The sequence below is a fragment of the Labrus bergylta genome, chromosome 16, assembly GCF_963930695.1.
Source record: "Labrus bergylta chromosome 16, fLabBer1.1, whole genome shotgun sequence".
Classification (NCBI taxonomy): domain Eukaryota; kingdom Metazoa; phylum Chordata; class Actinopteri; order Labriformes; family Labridae; genus Labrus; species Labrus bergylta.
The window spans coordinates 2,111,548-2,135,459 of record NC_089210.1 but is presented as its reverse complement, the minus strand read 5'-3'; the positions used below and the strand labels follow the sequence as shown (position 1 = coordinate 2,135,459).

Genomic DNA, 23,912 nt, shown 5'->3' with positions numbered 1-23,912 from the left:
CATGATGGAGCTGCAAATCCCCGACCACCAACCATCCATCCATCCAACCAACCAACCAGACTCTCAGCAGCTGGTGGGATGTGAGGGTCAGCACCTTCAGGGATGAAGGACCGTGGCGGTGTTGTGTTGATTCTGCATTCATGTAAAGAGAACATCGGGGTTTTGTCGGAACATATCCGAGTCATTCTGCGGCCACGAGAGTATAAAATACTAAATCAGTTCTTAAAATGTGTGTTTATATTCCTTTCCTTGTTAATCCCCTTTGGGTTTCACATCTCTGTGTTTTTGGTGGATGGGTGGGGAGGAGCTCTATAGCTTTTCAAGTCCACTGTTGTGGCCGACAAAAATAAGAGCGCTGCGAGGGACTAAACACAGGAGAAAAAAACGCCTTCCACATCAGTAAGGGAATATTGCAAAAGTCTGGGAATAATTCCTGACCAAGAAATCTCATACAAATGTGTTTGTCTGCATAAAGTTGTCTCTAGGGCTGGGAATCTTTGGGTGTCTGAAGAGTCGATTCGATCTGGATTCTTGGGGTCACAAATCGATTCAGAAGTCTATTTATGAATTAGTTCATACTTCAGGATCTACTCCAGTCCTCTGTGAGACTGGCTGAATTTCTTGCTGCTCCATTTTTCATTCTACTGAGTTACAGAGCTAGCATTAGCACTTAGCAGGGAGTGACTGGTTAGCACCAAAAGAAATCAAAGTTAAATGGAAGTTATTTAAAATCTCAGAATAGAAGAATCTCCTCCAGAAGTGGACCTCAGCTCATCTCTTGCATTGTGTAGAAACTACGTATGTCTCATTCAGCGGTCAGTAAACTCTCAGTATAAACTCCTAAAGTCATCGGTGACGTGCTTTGAGTGTGAGCTAGAGCACGCAAGAGGTAGAGAGCGAGCAGGGAGACAGGGAGGCGTCTGATTGGTTCATCAGATTGGTACCTCGTGGCAGACATTGGTGGAAGTTTTTACAGACTTACAAACTGATACAGATGATGGATTTTCTTTGTTCCTTTTTCAGAGAACATGAGTTATTAATGTCTGTCAGGACCTAAAGACAATTTACACCAGAATCTGAAAAAGTGGATCTGGAGAAAATGACCAACCCTGCATTTAACACTTCCAGAAATACAGATGATTGATGGACAGTAAACCCGGACATTAAATGTTCTGTTTGATCCCACACAGAGCAGAAAGGAGTGGTGGATGGATTCCTCACACTGTTAACGACTGTAAAAACTTCTAAATGAAAGCTGTAGTGGTCAGTGATGAGATGAAGATCTGATATAAGAGGGAGCTGACATGTTTTGTGTTGGTTTTGTGAATGCATGAGTCATTCCATGACATCACGATTCTTGAACTGCTGTAAAGAGCTGAGAGTATAAACCCACAAGCAAAAAGCATGGCCAGCAGGTACATCAGAATACACCTACACTAATGCACAGGAACATAAAAGAATGTCCTGTTTGGACTAACACAGCCGATCTTGAGGCAGAACACCTGAAACGGTGATGAAAATGTAATTTATTCTCCCTGAGATATGATGCTATATGATGCAGAAATACCAGCCATTGTGAGGAAAACCTGAGCAGTAGAGGTTTGGATTTTATTTGTGCATGTGTGGGACACTAAATGTGTGGCCTCCATCTGGTACAGTTGTAGTATTAATAGTTATTTTTATGTTGTGTCATGCACAGAATGGCGCCCTGCCCACATAAACTTACAAGACACTCACTACAAAAGAAAACAAGACAAGAGCAACAACAGAGCGAGAGAGCACAAGAACAAACACGCCTCCATGCACGTCACAGAAAAAAATCAAACCAAATATAACCACGCTTCTTCTTCTTAGAAGACGGTCAAAGACACGCTGTACCTCCTGACACACAAAACATGCTGTGCCCTATTACACAAACACAACCTGAGCCAGGTGAAACAGTTTGTACGTCAACACTACATCAAACGAAGAATATAAATCAGGTCACTCTGCAGCCTTTTTGCAGATAAAGCTGACATCTCAGACTGTGATATAAGTCTAAAAGGATTTATCACTAAGGTTTGCATTGCCTGTTTACAGTTAAAACAGATAGTCTTAAACATTGTTTTTGTTAGCTTGTTATCTGCAACAGCCATGCACAATGTATCCATCAATCAATCTTTATTTGTATAGCGCTGATTCGAAACAAATGTTATCTGGAGACACTTTAAAAAAGAGCAGAAAAAAAGACATTTAGCAAAGTTACAGCGGCAAGAAAAAACATCCTTTAAGAGGCAGAGATCTTGAGCAGAACAAGACTCATGATGAATCTGACCCATCTACAGAAACTGCACCGAGCTTGATGAAAGGGATAGAGGAAGATGGGATAAAATGCAGGATGAAGCATAGGGACAGGGAGGAAGATGTATGAGGCATACAGACGCCTTGATATAATTTAAAGCAGGATGTCGACAAAATCAGAATGATAGTGATTATTAAACTAAATGTGATGTTATGTAGACACTGTTAAAAAACCACTGATTTAATAATGCTCTCAATTTTCTCTTTCTGTCTGCGCTACATTGACTTCTGTTAGTTTGCCATTCAGGTTGGAACGATGGTTATAATATGTGTACAGCAGCATAGCTTCAATTGAGGCTTGCTTAGTTGCTTGAAAAATATCGCTGGCACAAAACTCCTAAAAGTTAGTGCCAGCTTTAGCTTTGGTGCCCCTCCCAGTTTTCAGGGTGCACGTGTGAACACAATTAGCCAAATTTTTCACTCTTTATCTGGAGTGTCTCCTGCCAGCGTCCTTGAATGTTTTCTGCAGAAAGTCAGAGTGAGCTGATGTGAGAACACAGCAGGATATAATCAGGAGAATTCACCTCAAGCGAGTGGGAGGGGGAGGTGACGTTCCCTGTGGTCGGTGCACGACCATAGGCTCTATGCATGCAACAGTTTTGATCCCAGAGGATTTTATTTACCTGCTTTTGCTACCTTTTTTGAGGCACAAATGCTAACTGGCAGTCCAGGTAGGAGTCATGTGCCGGACAATATAGTTGATTATGTCGTTTTTAAAGTGGCAGCAGGGGTAACAGCCCATACGATTAGCATTGGGAGAACATGACAGCAAATTCAGAAATTATGCAAATTCAATAAAACACTTAGACAAGTCAAAAACAACTGCGATGAAAATACATGTTGCAGACAGTGAAAACAAATGCATGAATATATAACGTGCTGCAAATACATTCGTAATGCACTGTCAGATTTTTACTTTAAAGTTTTTTATGCATTTGTTCTTTTGAGGTACATATTCAGTGATGTATCTGTTTTGGATTTTGGCATGAGTTTTTGAATGCATTGTTTCTAGCTTAGACTGTAAACAAACATGGACGAAGCCTGAGTGACATCACCCATTGGTTACCAAAGGGGGCTATGGAAACTCATCGGTGGCGGTCGCCATGCTGGAAAAGCCATCTCAACCTAACATGAGCTGATCAGACCAATTCAGATTTAGAACCAAGCTGTAAACACGTTTTTGAATGGGTGTGTATGTGACTTCCGATGCTTCTGCAGCCAGCCTCTAGTGGACACCGGATGAACTGCAGGTTTTTACACACCAGAGATCGCTGCTTGGTTTCTAGAAATACAAATCTTTTGGACAACTGTAGGACTTTAGACTTCGTTAGCCCCCGTAAGTTTGAAAAGGCACAAAATTGTCGGCAGTATGGTGCAGACAATTAATTTACCTCTGAAGTCGGATGTCGGGGATGGAAATGGTGTCACACCTGAGTTGACTCGTTCAAGTAAAGAGTTGGCAACCAGTCTGAAAGGCAACATGGATGCCTCCAGAAGTACCTTTGTTTTGTCAGCTTATACCAGGCGATAACAAAACACTACATGATGCCATGTCGCGAAAGCAACATGCACAATACTATCAGTGTGACTGACTTAATTGCACAAAAATAAGACTTAGTTGCTATTTAACTCTCTAATGTAAAGCTTTAACTTTACCGCTGATGCTCGGAGCAGCAATGTTAGATCTTGAGCACAGGGTTACTGAAGTTCCTTTCAGTTCTTAATCGTAGTTGTGAATTCCTGATGACATGTCCGACTGGCAACTCGGAATTTCTGACTTCTGAGATCGACTGCAATGCACCATTATTTTTAAGTTGGTAGACCAGACAGGATCTAAAACTAACTTTTTGAATCGTCTGTCAATGGCTGCAACACTAAAAAAAATTAAGCGGCCATTGGCAGATAATCCAAAAAGCTGGTGACAAAACAAAAACATCAGTGTTTAGGAGTTTGCAGCAATACTTTATCCAGTATTTGGGTGCCCAGGACTTCTATTTTTTTTTGCCACAGTATTAAAACAGGTCTGGTTTGATTTTTTTAATAGCACCATAAGTGTAAAACTCTAGTATTATGATAACCCCCAAGTTGTGAAGTTGTGCCCCAGTTAGCTGCTAGCAATGAAGTGAGCAATAACTGTGAGTCCACAGGTAACTTCTGGTACCTGGGAGAAGATAGTAGGTGTTATCTGTGCTGTAGCTTGTTAGCTGTTGTATCTGTCAGCTGTGTCCTTTAGCTAGCTACAGCAGTAACGTTGTGGTAACAGTTATGAAGTTAGCATTGATGTTCACTGTGTGTTACAAATGAAGGCAACGACTTAGCATGCACAACATTTCTCCCCCCACAATCTTCATGAGACATTCAGGTGCCTCCAGGTAGGTTTGTGTTTGTTGTACAGTCACGCACTCACGCACACATGCACGCACACTGTCTCCCACAAACCCGCAACGTACCGTGGATGTCGGCGGGTCTTCCTGGACCGCGTATTAGCGCAGAGGTCGCTTCCTCCCCGGCTTAGGTTTCCGCCGCGGCTCGGTGTCCGTCCAGCTCCACTGCGCGTTGGTTTCACACACACGGGGGGGGGAGAGAAACACAACCGAGTAATTTAACAAGTAGGACCGTATCTCACCTCCTACTGCTTCACTTCCTCCGTATTTACAGTTTGCCTGTCTCCCCCTCTCTCTCTCCCTCTCTCTCTCTCTCTCTCTCACCCACCACCAACAACAACATTATTGACGTCCTCCTCTTGCCACGTGACCAGTCTGCTGGGGCTAAAAATAGACTCAATAGAAACCAACGGAGGCAGACAGACATGGCTGAGATAGACAGGGAGACACACAGATACAAAAAGGGCTTTGCAACTGTGGTGGGCTAACTTCACCATGTTTCTACCATGTTTTCAACCTATAATCATATTACACCGGATGTTTACATTTCTGAATCATGTCTGTATGGGTCGTGCAAAAGCGCACAGAGTGTTCTTATTGCTTTACTCTTTTCTCTGACTTATGTTGTGTTTTATGCAGATCTTGTGCAGTATGGGTTATATGCAGGATGTTGTGTGGTTGCATTGGTGTATTTCGTTTCTGTTTACATGTGGATTCTGTTTGTTTATGTTGTTTTTTTTCTTCATTGATTACTGTGGAGGCAGATGAATGTGTGCAGCACTTGAGTCCAAGACTTTTTCCCCAAGGGGACAATAAGTGTATCCCATCATATCATATCATTTATCAATTTTTCTCTGCTATCAAGATTACAGAGGGAAGCAAAAATCCTGTGATAATGTTGTACAGATGGTTTAAGGTTGTAAAGTAAAGTGGTGTAAACTTACTTAATATTAAACATTTTCATTACTTCAGGATTGATCGTTACGGAAGCCCAAAGCTGATATACATCCGTATATTTAATTTTACTACATTTTTCTCGTAATAATAAGTCATTCATCTGGTTATCACGAGATACCAAATAGCATTTTTGCATGATAAAAAGATGATTTCAAATGCTAACATGTCAAAGTGCTGTGATCCAGGTTGCTTGTCCTATAATGGATTTCCCTGACAATCATGAACTATTCAGTACTTCCAGATAATCTCTTCACGTTCCCTTAGCTGAAACTTTGACTTGTCATTTAGCGACATCATCGTGTAAAGACTCTGTTTGTTGATACCGTTTTGTTTTTTTACCAATATTTGCAAAAGTCAAGACATAGGCCTCATCAGCTTCAATTATGCTTTCTATTTTATTCAAGTTAGCAAACATTAGCCTAGCAACATGCTTGACTACGATGGTGAATGTGCCAGAACTCTGTCTCCGTGCATCATCACAGAGAACGCTAATTTGGCCAATGTCAGAAAATATTCAGATCTGCAGCAGTCAGGTGGAGGTGACTCCTATAGCTCCTTCTGGATTCTCTTTTGCTAACATCTGACAACAACTCAGTGCAAGAGTTTAAGGGTGCAAACTGAGTGCAAAGAAAGGCTTTGTAAGAAGACACAAAAATGCAAAAAAAAATTGCAAATTTGTGCCGGAGCAGAGTTTAGACACGGAGGACTGAGAGAGACTTTGCCTCCATTTTAGAAAAAACCCTGTGAGGGTTGTGAAAACTGATTTAAAAATGTCTTTAACTTGGCTGCATAGAGTTTCAATAGTGTTGGTTTGAAGTTGGGAAACGGGGTGAATCTTCATTTCATTAATCATTGTTTATCATTTAGAGCAAGTGGAAGAAAAGAGACAAGATGATGAGGCAGAGCTGCGTCTAAAAATATCTTCACTGTTTGCACATTGTGACTGCAAAACAGATAGATGAGGAGGGGGAGGGGGGGGTGCAGGGAACAGAAAAAAGAAGGAGACTGGGAATAATGAGGGAGGAAAGGAGGTGAGAGAATGCGACAGAGCAGGGAAAGATGGAGGAAAGATGAAGGGAGTGATGAAGGCAGAGAGATGTAGCAAGGAAGGAAAGGACGTATAGGTCATGGAAGGAAGGGAGAAAGGGGAATATGAAGGTGAGGTGGGGGAGGGGAGGGGGGAGGGAAATATTTTGCGTGCACAGAGGAGGAGAAGAAGAAGATAGAAATGAGGGTGAGAGCGCGGGGGCGGACTGAAAAGACAGCGAGAGTGAGAGACAGAAATAGAGAGAGAAAGAGAGAAAGAGCTATTCTGGTAATGATACTGTTGCCATGGAGACGCTGTCCTTAGTCAAGCTACTCCACAGGTGCCTCCTGGATGTTTTTGAAAGGACTCCCCTGATTGGTGGAGGTCTTTAGAGAGAGGAGAATTGATTCCGTGACACGGGTGAAGGTTAAAGGTCATCCCATTACCCTCTGAATGCTTCATAACATCCTTTGTTGCTTCTTCATCTCTTAATGGTCATGATATCAGTCAGTTAAAATAAATAATAATATACAGTTTACTGCTTAATACAAAATACATGTTACACCAATTTACGGTCCAATTATTGTTTTTGCTGTTGCAAACAAATAATTAAATTTACTTTGGCAATGTCCACGACTCACTCAGTCCAAGGTGCTCATAGAACAAACTGTGAAACTCCATGAACTGATACACTTTCACAAATATCACAGACTAAGGTGAGAGACAATCTGGTTAAAATTAACAAATCCAAACACAGAAAATAACGCAGCATGTCTGTTACATCCACAGATCAGTGTTCCTATAATTGCGACCTCATACTGAACCAGTGGGTGTTTGTAAAATCCCAGTCTAATAGAAGCATCACAGGTTCAAACCCACACAGGTAGAAATCAGTCCAGTCACACCGACGGAGAGCCAAAGTCTTCCTCATCACACCGAGGACGGAAGGATGAGGGGAAACTGTCGCCATTAAAGGTTATAAGAGGATAAAAGATGGAAGGAAAAAAGAGAAGAGAGAGAGCATCATGTGAAAGGATGGAAGAACATGTCAATATTTAACACACACACACACACACACACACACACACACACACACACAAATGCAGCAAAAGGAGCAGTGGTGAGTCAGCCAGTGAGTCACAGGAGAAATCAGAAATGTCAGACAGAAAAAGAGCACACACACACACACACACACACACACACACACACACACACACACACACACACACACACACACACACACACACACACACACACACACACACACAAGCATGCTTGCACACACAGCTGCAGCCACCAGTTTTTGACATTAATAACAACCTTGACAACTGTTCTTTTTCCACCTTCTGGGTTTAGGTAAGAGTGGAAGAAAACTGACACACACACACACACACACACACACACACACACACACACACACACACACACACACACACACACAGTGCACAAACACAAACATAACAAACATGTGAGGCCCCTTTCCACCTGATTTTCAAACCTGTACCACACATTCATTTATTCATTCTTTTTCTATTTTAGTTCACATATTCAAACATGAAGCTTCTCCGGTTCCCTGCTTTACCCTCTGAGACCCCCCACAGGGACCCAAACCCCAGGTTGAACACCACCCATCTGCCTGCTGTAAAGAAAGCTGCAGTTTTGTCCTCCTGAGATGAGGAATAAGACTGAGACTGCAGCGCCCTCTAGCGTCTCAGAAGGGAGCTGCACAAACTCTAACTGGCAGACTGTGCTGTAATACTCAACTGTCTTCACCTTTAGTCAATTAACTTTAAGGTGTGCAATCTTAATAAAGCACATTTTACATTTAGTAGTATGACTTCATCAAATATGATGCATGACGGGCAAACTCAAAAACTAGAATAAGAGGAATTAAAGTCCAAAATGACTCCAACTTCCTTTATATATAGCACATTCAACAACCAGGGTGAAAGGTAAAAAAAAAGGTAATACACATCATAGTAATAGTAACATCTGTTCATATAAAACGTGATAGGAAAGCCTAAGAGAAGAGATGGATGCTCAACAATGATTTTAAATATCCGAGAGTAGGATCAGATCTTATATGAAGCGGTCTGCACTTGTCTGGTCTTAGTTACATCTGCTCTTGACTGCAGAATGTATTTTATATTGGTTGCGATATATAAAATGCAAATAATCACCTATATTTTTTTATTTCTTTGACCATTTTTTTGTGTTTTTACTGTTAATAGTTAACCTCTCAATTAGTACAATACTTTCACTTGTAGGCCTATCCGTTAGCTTCTACACTGCTCAAAAAAATAAAGGGAACACTTAAACAACACAATGTAACTCCAAGTCAGTAACACTTCTGTGAAATCAAACTGTCCACTTAGGAAGCAACACTGATTGACAATCAATTTCACATGCTGTTGTGCAAATGGAATAGACAACAGGTGGAAATTATAGACAATTAGCAAGACACCCCCAATAAAGGAGTGGTTCTGCAGGTGGTGACCACAGACCACTTCTCAGTTCCTATGCTTTCTGGCTGATGTTTTGGTCACTTTTGAATGCTGGCGGTGCTTTCACTCTAGTGGTAGCATGAGACGGAGTCTACAACCCACACAAGTGGCTCAGGTAGTGCAGCTCATCCAGGATGGCACATCAATGCGAGCTGTGGCAAGAAGGTTTGCTGTGTCTGTCAGCGTAGTGTCCAGAGCATGGAGGTGCTACCAGGAGACAGGCCAGTACATCAGGAGACGTGGAGGAGGCCGTAGGAGGGCAACAACCCAGCAGCAGGACCGCTACCTCCGCCTTTGTGCAAGGAGGAACAGGAGGAGCACTGCCAGAGCCCTGCAAAATGACCTCCAGCAGGCCACAAATGTGCATGTGTCTGCTCAAACGGTCAGAAACAGACTCCATGAGGGTGGTATGAGGGCCCGACGTCCACAGGTGGGGGGTGTGCTTACAGCCCAACACCGTGCAGGACGTTTGGCATTTGCCAGAGAACACCAAGATTGGCAAATTTGCCACTGGCGCCCTGTGCTCTTCACAGATGAACGCAGGTTCACACTGAGCACATGTGACAGACGTGACAGAGTCTGGAGACGCTGTGGAGAACGTTCTGCTGCCTGCAACATCCTCCAGCATGACCGGTTTGGCAGTGGGTCAGTAATGGTGTGGGGTGGCATTTCTTTGGGGGGCCGCACAGCCCTCCATGTGCTCACCAGAGGTAGCCTGACTGCCATTAGGTACTGAGCTGAGATCCTCAGACCCCTTGTGAGACCATATGTGGTGCGGTTGGCCCTGGGTTCCTCCTAATGCAAGACAATGCTAGACCTCATGTGGCTGGAGTGTGTCAGCAGTTCCTGCAAGACGAAGGCATTGATGCTATGGACTGCCCCGCCTATTCCCCAGACCTGAATCCAATTGAGCACATCTGGGACATCATGTCTCGCTCCATCCACCAACGCCACGTTGCACCACAAACTGTCCAGGAGTTGGCGGATGCTTTAGTCCAGGTCTGGGAGGAGATCCCTCAGGAGACCATCCGCCACCTCATCAGGAGCATGCCCAGGCGTTGTAGGGAGGTCATACAGGCACGTGGAGGCCACACACACTACTGAGCCTCATTTTGACTTGTTTTAAGGACATTACATCAAAGTTGGATCAGCCTGTAGTGTGTTTTTCCACTTAAATTTTGAGTGTGACTCCAAATCCAGACCTCCATGGGTTAATAAATTTGCTTTCCATTGAAAATTTTTGTGATTTTGTTGTCAGCACATTCATGTAAAGAACAAAGTATTTAATAAGAATATTTCATTCATTCAGATCTAGGATGTGTTATTTTAGTGTTCCATTTTTATTTTTTTGAGCAGTGTATATAAGATAGGTGTCCAAACCTTTTTTTTTCTTGCGGGCCAAAATTGTCGTGTTAGAAATGCTCGTGGGCCACAGGGTTTTTTTTTTTTTTTTTTTTAAATATAGTTGAAAAAATAGTAAGGCTTTGTAGATCAGACTCTAAAGAAACCCTTTAACAAAAGGCAATTAAATATTTTGATTTCTTCGTTCTACTTTATTTGGTTTTTTTCTCAGAGCCTGTAACATGGTTCATTTAGCTCAGGTCATTAAATGGTTAAACAACAGTCCGCTTGTTTGCAAAAACTTTCCATACATTTTTTTTTCATAATTTACAAAAAAATAATAAAATCTGTAGATTTAAAACAACATGTTACTGAACATTTTCTATTTTAGGAATATTGTTCAGCCCTTGTTAACATGAAAAATAAGATAACGTGCCGATCTTAATCAATAAAATGTTCTGATTCTTCATTTGAAGTCACGGGCCGCAAAAAATCCCCTCAAGGGCCGCAAATGGCCCTCGGGCCGCACTTTGGACACCCCTGATATAAGAAATAAGTGGCCTAACTTTAGCATACATGGGTACAACTCCAATGATAAGCCTACATTATCACTTTTATATGCACAGGGGACTTTATTTGAACAATAACCTTCATAATAAATGATTTACAAGAACATGAAAATAGAAGGAAGAACTCGTGCAGGTGAGTAGTGTTAGCATCGTTAGCGTTAGCAGTGTTAGCAGCAATGCTACAGATGTTATAAGTTCATTTTCGTACATGAATTCAGTTTGTGTCTGTTTACATTTTACCTGCTCCTCCTCTTCCTCCTCTTCCTCCTCTAATGAGCCGGGTGGATTCACTGACAGACTCTCCTCCTCCTCCTTCTCCTCCACGTCCTCCTCAGCCGTTGTCAAGGCAACAAACCCTCTACGCCGGCCGGAGCTGTTCTTAGTCATCCATCCGCCGCATCTATCGCCGTTTTATTGACGTTATTGTGACGCAAGTGACGTCACTATGACGAGTTGTAAATTAAAAGCTTTACGGTAGTAATTTTAGTTATACCATTTTTTTAAAAAAACAACGACTAATTAAAATAAAATAATGATGGTAGTTGTTATAAAATATTAATGATTATTATTATAATAAATAATAATAATCATGTAGGGCTCTATGTAAATATTACATTTTTTTTACTTTTACTTTTACGTTTGAGTCCCAGCTGGCAAATGGGTTGGGCTTGTAGGACAACCAAAACACACACACGCCCCCACACACACACACACACACACACACACACACACACACACACACACACACACACACACACACACACACACACACACACACACACACACACACACACACACACACACACATACACACACACGCACGCACGCACACAAACATTAGACACACAGAGGGAGGAGAAGGCGGATCTGTAAGTAGAAACAGGACTTCCTCGGACGGAAAACGCAGTAAGTCGCCTTATTTAACATCATTTATCTCATCGTTTTCCTCTCACTAAACATTCCTCTTACAGGATTATTATTGTTAACATATCCTCAAAGTAAAACATAGTGTTTGGTCATGTGCCAGGTGTCAAGTGCCTGTATTTTTCTTGTGCACCCTGTGGCTGTGGCGTTGTGTGTGTGCAGTAATAGCCCTGTGGTGTGTGTGTACCTGGTGTGATGACTGACTCAAACGAGGGGATAATGAAGACTTTCAGCGAGCTCTGCTGTGCGCACAAGCTGCGATAATCGGGCGAGCATGCACACAGAAATCCATTCGTTGTTTCCTCCATTTCTGCTCATGTCCTCACGTAACTTGCTGCGACACTTTCTGCCAAACGTCATGGTTAGTAATTGTTTACACTGTGTGACTCGACTGATAGACACACGCGATAAAAGCAGCAGGTCCAGTTTGTATTATCTGTTTTTTTCCACTTCTTCAGCTGTTCAAGGAGCTGAGTGCTGCACATTTCACGCGATCTTATCAAAGTGCTCATTAGTTAAGGACTCTGTCAAGACATTAGTATCTCCACCTGAGTAGCCTTAAGACCAAAGTGCTTCCTACAGCTTAGTTCATTTTTCTATTTATTTAATTTAATATATTAATTCATGTAAGGAACCTACACAAAATAGTCCCTCATTTAAAGCTCCTGTTAGGACATTTTGGTTTGTGTTGAGTTTGGCGCCCCTTGTGGACAAAGGGACGGGTCCTGATCGATCTGGCCCTGTACTTGTGTATTAAGTGTTTCCTGATAAATAATTAAAAAACGTAAAATGTATCAGTCTCTCATTGTCAATATTTGCTGTAGAAAATGTAAACGAAAAGCCCTTAAATGTTTTAAATCGTGTCTGACACCAACCCTGTGGCTGCCATAACATTACAAAAATACAATTAAAAATCGTCAATCTTGCAGCTGATAGTCTTGTTTGCTTCGTAGGTCGTAAAGAGGCATACATTTTAATTTCAGTCTGTTTCATAGTCAGCTCACAGGATGGAGCTTCAAGTTGATTTTATAGCCTTACAAAATGAAAATACATGACATAGTGTTTTATGAAACTCAAATCAAAGATGAGGTAAAAACAATCACCTCCCGATGATGTTTCTTTTTCATTCAAAAGATGTCTGCTTTTTGCTTTTTTGCCTGCTCCGCATATCATTCGATTGATCTTTATATAATCAGGTTTGTCCCATTCAGATCAGAGAGATCAGCCAAGAACAGCAGCACATTTCCTGCAATAAACAAGAAAACACAGGCAGTTAGTTACAGCAACATTTAAATGATCGGATAAAGCTTTCAGCCTGTACCAAATGATACGTGTTGAAGTTTAATATCAGCCTGTCTTCCCTAACGCCATGTGGGCTTTGGGAACAACAAATTGCACAATGTCCAGAAAATTAAGGTTACCATTTCCATCCTTCAAGATTAAGAGAGCGGATAAGTAGGTGGGAATTTTGCCCAGAATAGCTCTGTAAGTACAAACAGTTACAAGCCCCTTCGCTGGCATGTTTTCCGATTAGAAAGGAAAAACTGGTGTTATGAATGAAAAGCTGCCGTGCTCACTGTGTGTCGGGTAATGTTTGGTAATAAAAGGCGCGCTGTAGTAGGGACAAGTCACTGGAAAAACAACAGTGGAGCAGCTTACCTCGGTTTGGTAGTGGAGAGGTCTCCAGGAACATTTGTGTGGATGAGGCTAAGGTGGAAAGGTAAGAAGTGGAGAAACAAGTGTGTTAAGAAAAATGCATATACAGTAGGTGCAGGACAGAAAAATGTTTATCTTCAAAAAAAGGAGAAGGTCTTTACGCTGTTCAGCTCCCAATGAGCAACTTTATATAAACAGCGTTTCAATCAAAGAGAGAAAGAAAATCTGAGGAAGAACTTTTGGTTCAAACCCGGTGTAAAAAGAAAGTCCCCCCCTCGATTTCTCGACCATGTCTGGTAACATGACGATGCTTTTTCTCTACAAGTGTTCAAGAACTTACATTCAGTTTGGTTTGCATTTTTAAAAAGTTTGAGTTTGCTCAGCTGTTCTTGTACTATATTAAAGTTTTGCTAAGAGCCTGAGCAGTAAATGATAATATCATCAGCATAATAAAATCAGCGAATAGTTGATACAAAGCAGCCAACAATAAAACCACATTAACCAAAATTAATTTAAAAATGCTGCATTGTAATTCACAAATCCAGTCAAATATAATCTCTATGCATGAATACTTTATTCAAAACAACTCATATTAGGGTCATGTATGTGAATTAACAAATCTATAAATAAGGCGTTTGGGATCGTACTAGCTGATATACTTCTTTAAAAAGCTGAAAAGCTCATTCTACTCGCCTTGAACATTAAATAAGGTGGGATGTAATACTCAGTCATTACATGAATGTCTGCTATTTAAACCAGGTGACTTGGCCTCGCTCTGTTTGTGCTTTCTCTCCCACAGCTCTTCTCGTTTATTTAAGCAGCAGTAACAGACAGAGGCTTCAGCTGAACTCAGTTCTGTTTCTCTTTCTCAGATCATGGAGGATCCTGCTCCACGCTCCGGTAGCTCTTCCTTTGTGTGGCTGGTGGGAGCGTCACAGGTTGTGGGTTTGGCGTCGGTGGTGCTGACTGGCGTGTGGATGGGTCACTACAGAGGGGGTTTCGCCTGGGACGGCTCAGCGCAGGAGTTCAACCTGCACCCTCTGTGCATGGTGCTGGGGCTGGTTTTCCTGCAGGGCGACGGTGAGTAGACTATGAAGTGACTCTTATTTAGATCTCAGATCAAACATGCAGAAGGTTTCAAACAACATTAAAGTCTAAGTCAATACTGGTGCAACAAAAAAATAGAAGACCTAGGCACTAATATTGGATAATTTCTTGTTTTTAATAAGCAGAAAATGTCAAGCTAACTCCTGCACGACATTAGAAACTTGTGATCGAACAAAGTCATTTTAATTTGTGAAGACCTTTTGATTAAGGAAAAGCTCCAACGTCATACTTCTGTCATTTTCTCTTGGCCCTCTTTCCTGTTGTAAATTCTGAAATTACAGTACTGAATACAACCGCAAAGTTTATTTATCAACTCATCACCAAACATTTATTCTTAGGAAACAACGAGCGTCTCTACCAATCGACAATAACATCCATCTAATACTTATTGAGATATGTCAGTCCCGACCGTAGCAGTGGACAATCATGCGGCAGAAAAGCTCCGCCGATAGCATGGGTGCAAATAATCCAACGAGACAACATGTGAGACATCCCGGCTATCACCACTGACATCTTCAGATCAACCCTGCTTGTCTTACATCCGTATGTTGTCATGGTTACGCTAAATCGGTTTGCGGTAAGATTCTGTAAATTGAGTCAAACTGTAGGACAGCGTAACATGGAGGCTGTATTTCAATCAGTCTGTTGGTTGTGTGTGTGTCTCTGGATGTGTGTTTGTGCGCTTTAGCCTCAAGCAGTGTGGCTCTGGCCTTTTGCATTAAGATAACACTGCACAGAGACACCCATCACTTCTCAGCGCCCCGCCCTGCAAGAACAGATTTTTAACAGAGAGAAGAAGAGAGATCAGGGTTGGGTCCAACAGTTTTGGCAAACGCTGTAGCAAACAAACACACCTGTTTCATGCAACGACTGGTCAGGTGTGCCCCCTCCCCTCCCTTAAACATACCTGATTGGTCGATTTGCTCACCCGAGTGAAGGAAATCCTCTTTTTGATTTTGCACAGTGCTAATTTGACCTTAAAATGGACACTTGAATAATTACCATTCACCAACAGAAAGCTGCCTTGAGTGTTGACCTTGGAGACAGAGCAGTCCTAGCTCCCAGCCGAGTCCCAACATATAATTATTTGTGTTCTCCTGTCGTCATATCGCACCACTAAAGACGCAGAATAAGCTTTATACCTTGTCATGACTGAGCTGACTTGTCTGTCATCTGATAATTAGTAACTGTCAGCATACTGACGGCTTAGAGAGTGTTGAGAGTGATTTAGAGGTTGTGGTTTTTAAACGTCAGTCTGAGACAGTGAAGGGTTATCTAAGGTAAAAGGTTGTGGAGGTGAGTTAGAGGGGAAACTACGGCTGGCAGGTTGAACTGGGGTTGATTGATCTTTTATGTAATTTGAAGCAGGGCTGTAAAAGCTTAAAAAGTGATAGTTAGAGATGCACCGATTGGGAACATCAGGGCTGATTCCTAGTGTTGTAGTCAAGACCACAGTAACCGAGACCACGACAAGACCAAGAGATTTAGGGATCAAGACCGAGTCAAGACCAAGACCATAAACATCACTGAAAAATCATCCAGTACGCAGCGGGCGTGTCACTCACTTAGACAGTAACACCTGGAAGGTTGCGACCGTAACCGGGGGATGAAAATCAAATTATGAATGCACTGAACGTTTTCCTTCTTATCACAGTAATCATGTAGAAAAATAGCCTGTCAATGGTGGTCTTGACCAGTCCTCATTTTAAATCCAGAAGCTGTCCAGTCTGAGATCGAGACAAGACTGATTCTAAATGCTTTTGATTCCGAGACGAGACCTTCAGAAAGTCGATTTCAAGTACTACAACACAACTGATGTTTGTTTCATGACTCCCACAATGCCAACATTTTCTCTCATGTTTGTCAATGAAAACATGTCAGAGTTTGTCCAACAGGTGACTTCATCATCTGCCCGATAAAAACCCTCTTCTCTGAATCAGTAGGTAGGTGCACTAGATGTCAGCATTAAATTGATTTGGCAGAATAAAAGAACATCGGCGACTGACATCAGCCCATGCCACATTATATGTCGATGTCTGCCAACAGAGCCAAAATCTGCAGATACCGATGTTGAACCTTTGCTTCGTTGCATCCCTGTGTAGACTAGCAGAGAAGTGTTGTGATCATTTGTCTTCTTGACTGTTAAATCTGAGTATTGGTCCGTTTTTGTGAGGAGTTATTGTCACCATTTGTCTGTTCTTCGTCTGTTGTCCCACAAATGAAGACAAAGTAAGTTGCTGTTTTTCCTCCTCTCCGCTCAGCGCCTGCAGCTCTGCCTGCTTACTCCAGCTAATTGGAGTAAGCAGATTAGCTCAACTGTTTCCCAGCTGTGTGTGTCGGCGCGAGATTCAATTAAGGCAATGAAAGCAAAGGGCAGCTGGACATTAGAGCGCCTCTGACAAACACCTCAATGCTCATTCATTGTGATTAAGTCTGCTTTTGTTACCTCGGGCCGCACATTCACACAAAAGAGCTCTAAATCATGATCTCAGCTTAAAATCTATTTGAACACCTGAATCTCGTGAAGCGGGCATGGCGACTTCTGTAACAGCTTATCGTTCGGCTGTAAGGAGGTCAATTTTTACGATCATGAATGGCACAAAGAGTGTGAAAAGAGTTAAGCAGCGATGTGTTGGCGAATGTTACAGAAACAAAGGATCAGGCATCAAACTTTTTATGAAATGAAAGAAAAACATCAACAGGCTCAGATTATTGTACAACATGCACGCCTTCTCTGTGCAGGCCTGAAAGTACATGAGACATACAATCCTTATAAAAAATTAGTACCTTCTTTATATGGTCCTTAAAGCATCACAAATTGCTGCTGTGTTGAAACCAGTATGTCCTCCTTCTAACTTTAGATTCTGCTCCTGAATGCTCTGGATTTGTTTGGACCAGAGAAGGTAGGCGGTTTTATGACACACCCCCACACGGCCGTTTTGGACGCCCCTCGGTTTGTCAGATATGAGAGCAGTTATCAGGTCAACAGGTGTTGCAGTGATGGAAGCGGTCAAGAGAAGTGGTTCAGATAGAAGTGATTGTACCCGACCTAAAAAGCCTCTGCATGTTTCTAATTTACTGTTTTCACAAACAGCCATCCTGGTCTACAGGATATTTCGAAATGAGCCCAAGAGGAACGTCAAGATGCTTCATGGCATCATTCATCTGCTCGCCCTCATCTTAAGCATCATAGGTGAGAAACAGAGAGAGGCAGGAAGTGTGGAAGTCCAGGTGTTACTCTATACACCTTCAATATTGTTTCTGTTTGTGTGTGTGTGTGTGTGTGTGTGTGTGTGTGTGTGTGTGTGTGTGTGTGTGTGTGTGTGTGTGTGTGTGTGTGTGTGTGTGTGTGTGTGTGTGTGTGTGTGTGTGTGTGTGTGTGTGTGTGTGTGTGTGTGTGTGTGTGTGTAGGTTTTGTAGCTGTATTTGACTTCCACAGAGCAGCAAAGATCCCCAACATGTACTCTCTACACAGCTGGTGTGGGATGGCTACACTCATCTTATTCTGCGTACAGGTACACTCTATCACACACACACACACACACACACACACACACACACACACACTAAATACAGTTTAAATGTGGATTAAAAACTATTCATCATCATCCTTCTGTTTTTCCTCAGTGGGTGATGGGCTTGATGTTCTTCCTGTTCCCCGTTGCATCGTCATGGTTACGAGCAGCATACCTCCCCGTCCACGTGTTCTGCGGTCTCGTTCTGCTGGTCATGGCCATAGGGAGCTGCCTGCTGGGCATCACGGAGAAACTCCTCTTTAGCATCATGTACGTTCATTTGAATGTTCCTGAGTGAGAATCATTTAATCCCTTATATGGACCTAGCCTGTAACCAATGCAGAAGTCCCCACATGGTGGTCAGATGAAAGAAAAACCTGGGTGATAAAGTAGGTCGTCTGTCAAACGGAAGGTCGGGGGTTCGATCCCCAGCTCCTGCAGCCACATGTCCGATGAGTCCTTGGGCAAGAAGACACTTAACCCCAAATTGCTCGTTTTACAAGACGGCTTGTAAACGTGTATGAATGGGATTAGCTAATACTGACGAACAGGGAGTGTAGTGGCTATTTGTCCAAAAACAAGATGACCACTGAGGCACCATGGGGGATGTGATGTACATGGGCAAAAGAAGTCCAATGTCCATGCAGGAGCTGCGGTTTTTTGGTGGTTTATTTAAAGAAAGCAAACAAAAGAACAAAGAAAATCGTGTCTCCTGCTGCCTCTCGTAGGCCCACCCAGGTGCATGCTGGTCCTCTACCTGCCTCTGGTGCCCACAGTGTTACCCAAACACCTAACAAAAAAAATACTAATACAAAACTAAATTTAACAAATAACTAGCAAAAGAAAATATTACCCAAAATCTATTCTAAATAAAGAAAACGTGTAGAATAATTAAATAAACAACACCACCCAAATATTAGTAAACTAAATACCAAAACTAATTCTAACAACAATTAAATAGCTCCAACAGGGAGGTTACCCTAACACAAGCCATCCATTCATTGTCCAAACTGTTTTCACGTTTGGGGTCTTGGAGGATCCAATCCCAGCTGTCATTGGGCGAGAGGCGGGGTTACACCCTGGACTGGTCGCCTGTCAATCACAGGGCCAGACAACCAGACACACTCACATTCACACCTACGGGCAATTTAGTGTCTTTGACTGTGGGAGGAAGCAGGAGAGAACCCACACATGCACGGAGAGAACATGCAAACTCCACACAGAGAGGCTCCTGTCCAATGGAAAAAAACAGGAACCCCCTCGCTGTGAGGCAACACCGCTAACCATCACATCACAAACCACCTTATAATATTCTCTATCGTATCTTGCCTACGTTTAACTAATGTATGGAAGCAACCAGTGATGATGCTTGTGAAATATATGTGTTGATGTTTTGTTTTCTGATGCCTCTCTCTCTCTCTCGACCCAGGCCGACCTACTCTGCATTTGTCTCCGAGGGGGTCCTGGCTAACACCTTGGGGATCCTTCTGATTTGCTTCGGGGTGCTGCTCAGCTTCCTAATCACCAGGGAGGAGTACAGACGTCCGCCAAACCCAGAGGAAGAGGCTCTGTCCGTCCACTTCAAGACACTGACCGAGGGAGGCTCTCCCAGCTCGCCCTGACCTTGACGAAAAACATCCGCCCGCTCCAATTTTATTCGTATTTATACAAGCTGTTTCCTGCCAACAGTCTACCTGCGCACTTCATTAGTAAACATTTTAGTTTGGGATTTTAAGGAGACTCATGTCGTCAACGCTAAGCCTCTAATGTACACTGCAACACTTCAAGCAGAAATATGAATGACAGGTTAGAGTGACTCCAGATACACTTGTGTAATTATGGGCTTTCACTATAGTTTAGCACGGTCCTAATTAACCATATTCCAAAAACAGCTGTTTTCTTTGACCTCATGCTCAGGATGGGAAGCTGACACCGTGTCCTAACAGCACGCGAGAGTTTGATAAAGTGTTGCGTCACAAACGATCGCACGGTCGCTGTCCACACCGCATCAGTTAAATATTTAATGTTCTGCTCTGTGGATTTCAGTTTCCCCTTGCCAACATTTTGACGTGTTGTGCTTTTGTTTGAAGGTGGACAAAGAGACGTGTGGTGCTTTGTATTGATGAGCTGTTGACTCAAATCACAACACTCAGACGCTCGTCAACAAACGGCTCGCAGTGAGCCAGATAAAGTTTTTGTTGACACAAGTCAAAGCTCAACATTTCAATCATGGACGTGGATATTAATCATGCACTGTTATCTCAACTTTGTCAGACAAGCTAACGAGCTCTGTGAAGTGAGAAAAGCGAGTGACAGTGCCTTGCAGAGCCTCCTCTCTCTCGTTCCTCGTCTATGTGAGCGACAGAGAGGAAAATAGAATCGTAAAACGGCACCCCGTGACTGACTGACTGCGTTGCTCGCAGGAAGCGATTAAAGTGATTAAGGTGAAACGATCGCGACTTCTAACCTTGACCTCAGTGGCATTAAAACTATAAGAGCTATTCAGCGTCCCATCTGGAGCATGATGTAAAAGGAAAATGGCTGTTGTATCTGGTTAATAGTGACCCATGTATCTAATTAACTCTGCTTTTATTCTGCTGCTATTTGCCTTACGTTTGCTATTTATATATTCAGAATCTTTTGCATCAAATATATTTTTCTTTAAATATTGGAAACTTAAGTAAGACTTAGGCCATGGGTTCATTAAACTAACAAATAACGCTGTAATGCAAAATCTTTATAGATCTTTAAAGGAAGAATGTGCGACTTTTTGAAACAGTAGATGTCGCCCTTGAGCACCAGCATGAAACCAAAACAAACTGCTGTTTGGCCACGCCTCCTCCATGCTGAAGCCCCTGCTCTCCTCCAGAGACACACCTCCAACCCCGCTCCACTCGCGTTCACACCATAATTAAGCGCAAGCGGAGGACAAATCGTCCTTTCCTCGAGCTGCTCGCTGTGGCCTGCATTGTTGTGTTAGCATGCTAATGTTAGCGCTCTTTAGTTAGCTCGTAGCTTCACATTTCATGTACATTAACACAGAATGAGTGTGATCTAAAATAGCTTACGAGACATCCAAATAATCAGTGAGTATGTTCTTCTTCTCTCTAGTTCTTGACTAAAACAGCTTTTATACACAAGGGGAGGAGCCGGCCGTCCCGTCCATGTAAACACGGCTCTGACAACAACACAGCCAGCGGGACTCGAGCTTCTCCCTCATTGTAGACAGTCAGGACTCAGAGACACATTTAGACAGGAGAGACTTGGTCTCTGATATATTTATGTTTTAGAAATGTCGCACATTCTTCCTTTAAGTAAAAAGTTAAAATTGAAAACTCAATATTACATTATTTATATTTATTATAAGACTATTAATTGCACTCTAATTAAGTCTGCCTTCTTCGGATTTTCCACAGTGTGAAGCCTTGTCACTAGTTAGTCCACATCGTGTCGCGTGTGAAGATGTACTCGGTTTGTCAATTTGTGTTTCAATGATCCGTCATGAAAGAGTATATCTGTCCAGTGTGTATTTATGAATGTATGTAATGAGAGTTTTGTTACTTGATGCTTTTTAATGTGTGGAACCAAATAAAAACACGTAGCTTCAGATTGTTTGCTTGACTTCGGGACTCGGCTCTTGTGCCAAATACAAAGCTTTTACCTGTAATGGAAAAATCTACATTGTTGAATGTTGTTGTTTTTTTGTGTCAAAGTTGTCTATTAGAGGACGTCCTCTTCTTAACGGGACAACCTGAAATAAACAAAACTGTGTTCATTATTTTTATTGGTTCAATGTGTTTTTTCCACATCGACATATTGAGACACTGTTCATTTCTTAAATCACGATTAATCTCATGCTATTTTGTCCCTTCAGGCTCTCTGTAGATAGTCGTCCTCAGTGTCTCCCTGTAGTCACAATGATGTAAAAGAAGTACACTGCTGCATCTTTGAGTGTCTCACTTCACTTTAACAACCATAACCAAATAACTCGATAGCTCTGTCAGTGTCCAACCAACCGAGCTAGCTTGGTGCTAGCTTATTCAAAGCGATCTTGTTATATAACCTCGTAGTGACAGTTAAATAAACTATAACGGCTTTTTCTGGTTAATGGAAGAAAGGCAGAACGAGACAAAGGAATAAAGAAATACATTTCAGGCTTTCATTCATGTTTATTCCTCTTTGTCATTTTAATTCAGCAGTTAGTTATTTCACATAAGCTGAAACATTCATCTTGGTTAAATCGATGCTTTTTCTCATTACAGTAACCATTCTGGGTTTTAAATATTAACTTATTAAAAACACAAAACACACACACACACACACACACACATTCGAGATCAGATCCAACAGGTTGGAAGGCGGAAGAACTTTGCTGGTTTACCTGTGGTTTCAAATCATGTGGCTCAGGACCCATTACAGGTCGGGGGGTTACTTTCTACATGTACAGCACAACAAATCCATCACACAGCATTGATGCGCCATGAAATGTTGCTTACGTTCAGTTTAATCATTTTTTAGCTCGTTTTGAACATCTAATAAATATGCTTACAACACATTTTATACTCAAACAGGCCAGAGATACGCACAGTCTGACTTTGAAAATGGCTTTATGAACTAGAGTTGTTGACTGTTGCCACGTCTTCTCACAGCTGAAAAATCCTGAGCAGTAAGAAATAAGGGCACGGAGATCGTTACTATCAAGAGGTCATCGGATCAATCCGCATCAGGAGCTCTGAAAACAAGCTGCTAATTAACCAGAGACCTAAAAACAAGTTATATATATATAAAAAAAACAGTTAATGTCACAAAATCCATTTTCAAAAAAAGCCAAGCCCCACTTCCTGAACACCTTAACTGATGTTAGCCCGTTAGCTATTGTTCTGTCGCTATGCTTATCAAGCTCTATATAGCCTAGCTTAATATGGAGTTTAAAAATCCAGGGGTTAGGGGGGACAACAAAATTCAGACCTCTGTTAAAAATGCAGGAAAACACAAGTAGGTTTCTTCTTTAAAATCTAAATTAAAAACGTTTGCTAGCTGTTTTTCTAATTAACTGCTAGGTACCTTAACAAGCTAACACACGCAGCATGATCTGGTAACTTTTCGTCTGACTTTTTAAAGTTTTAAGCTAAATGACTTCATGAGAAATTCCTATAACTGATTTTGATGTGCTCTTGAAGACTGAATTCAAGGTTTTGTGCTGAAAAATCTAGGGCAATGTGCTTATTTTAGCTAATCCATCTCCTCTAAGCTAATTTAGCTAACATTATCATCGCTAGCTGGTTAGAAAATCCTTCTCTGACTTTCTTTACAATCAACTTTTTTGTGTGAATCTTATAAGAAGGATATTAAATGTTGTGCTTTCCGTGATTACATTTATGAGCCAAAAATCAAAGGTACAGTTTTTGGGGGTAAGCTTATTATGCTAACATAAGCAGCATGAGTCGGCAGAATTTTTAAAACAATGCTGAATAAAGTAAATGTTTTGGTTTTTTTACATGTTACTCCAGAGTTTATAATGTTGGAAGGTTTAGGACTCCAAAATATATAACTTTTACCACAGCTCCATGAACACATCTTCAGGATAT

The 23,912-nt window shown here is 41.9% G+C and overlaps 1 protein-coding gene across 2 annotated transcripts; it reads left to right on the top strand.

The window, feature by feature from the left end:
- Positions 1-11,870: 11,870 nt before the first annotated feature.
- cyb561 (cytochrome b561) lies at positions 11,871-22,102 on the top strand. Of its 2 annotated transcripts, XM_020654120.3 has the most exons (6): positions 11,871-12,028; positions 14,575-14,782; positions 17,904-18,002; positions 18,221-18,324; positions 18,437-18,594; positions 19,754-22,102. In XM_020654120.3, the coding sequence occupies exons 2-6, from the start codon at positions 14,578-14,580 to the stop codon at positions 19,944-19,946; spliced, it is 759 nt and encodes a 252-aa protein (XP_020509776.1). In that variant the 5' UTR covers positions 11,871-12,028; positions 14,575-14,577; the 3' UTR covers positions 19,947-22,102. The 2 variants fall into 2 exon arrangements, with proteins under 2 accessions (XP_020509776.1, XP_065821253.1); XM_065965181.1 differs by lacking the exon at positions 17,904-18,002.
- The last annotated feature ends 1,810 nt before the right edge of the window (positions 22,103-23,912 follow it).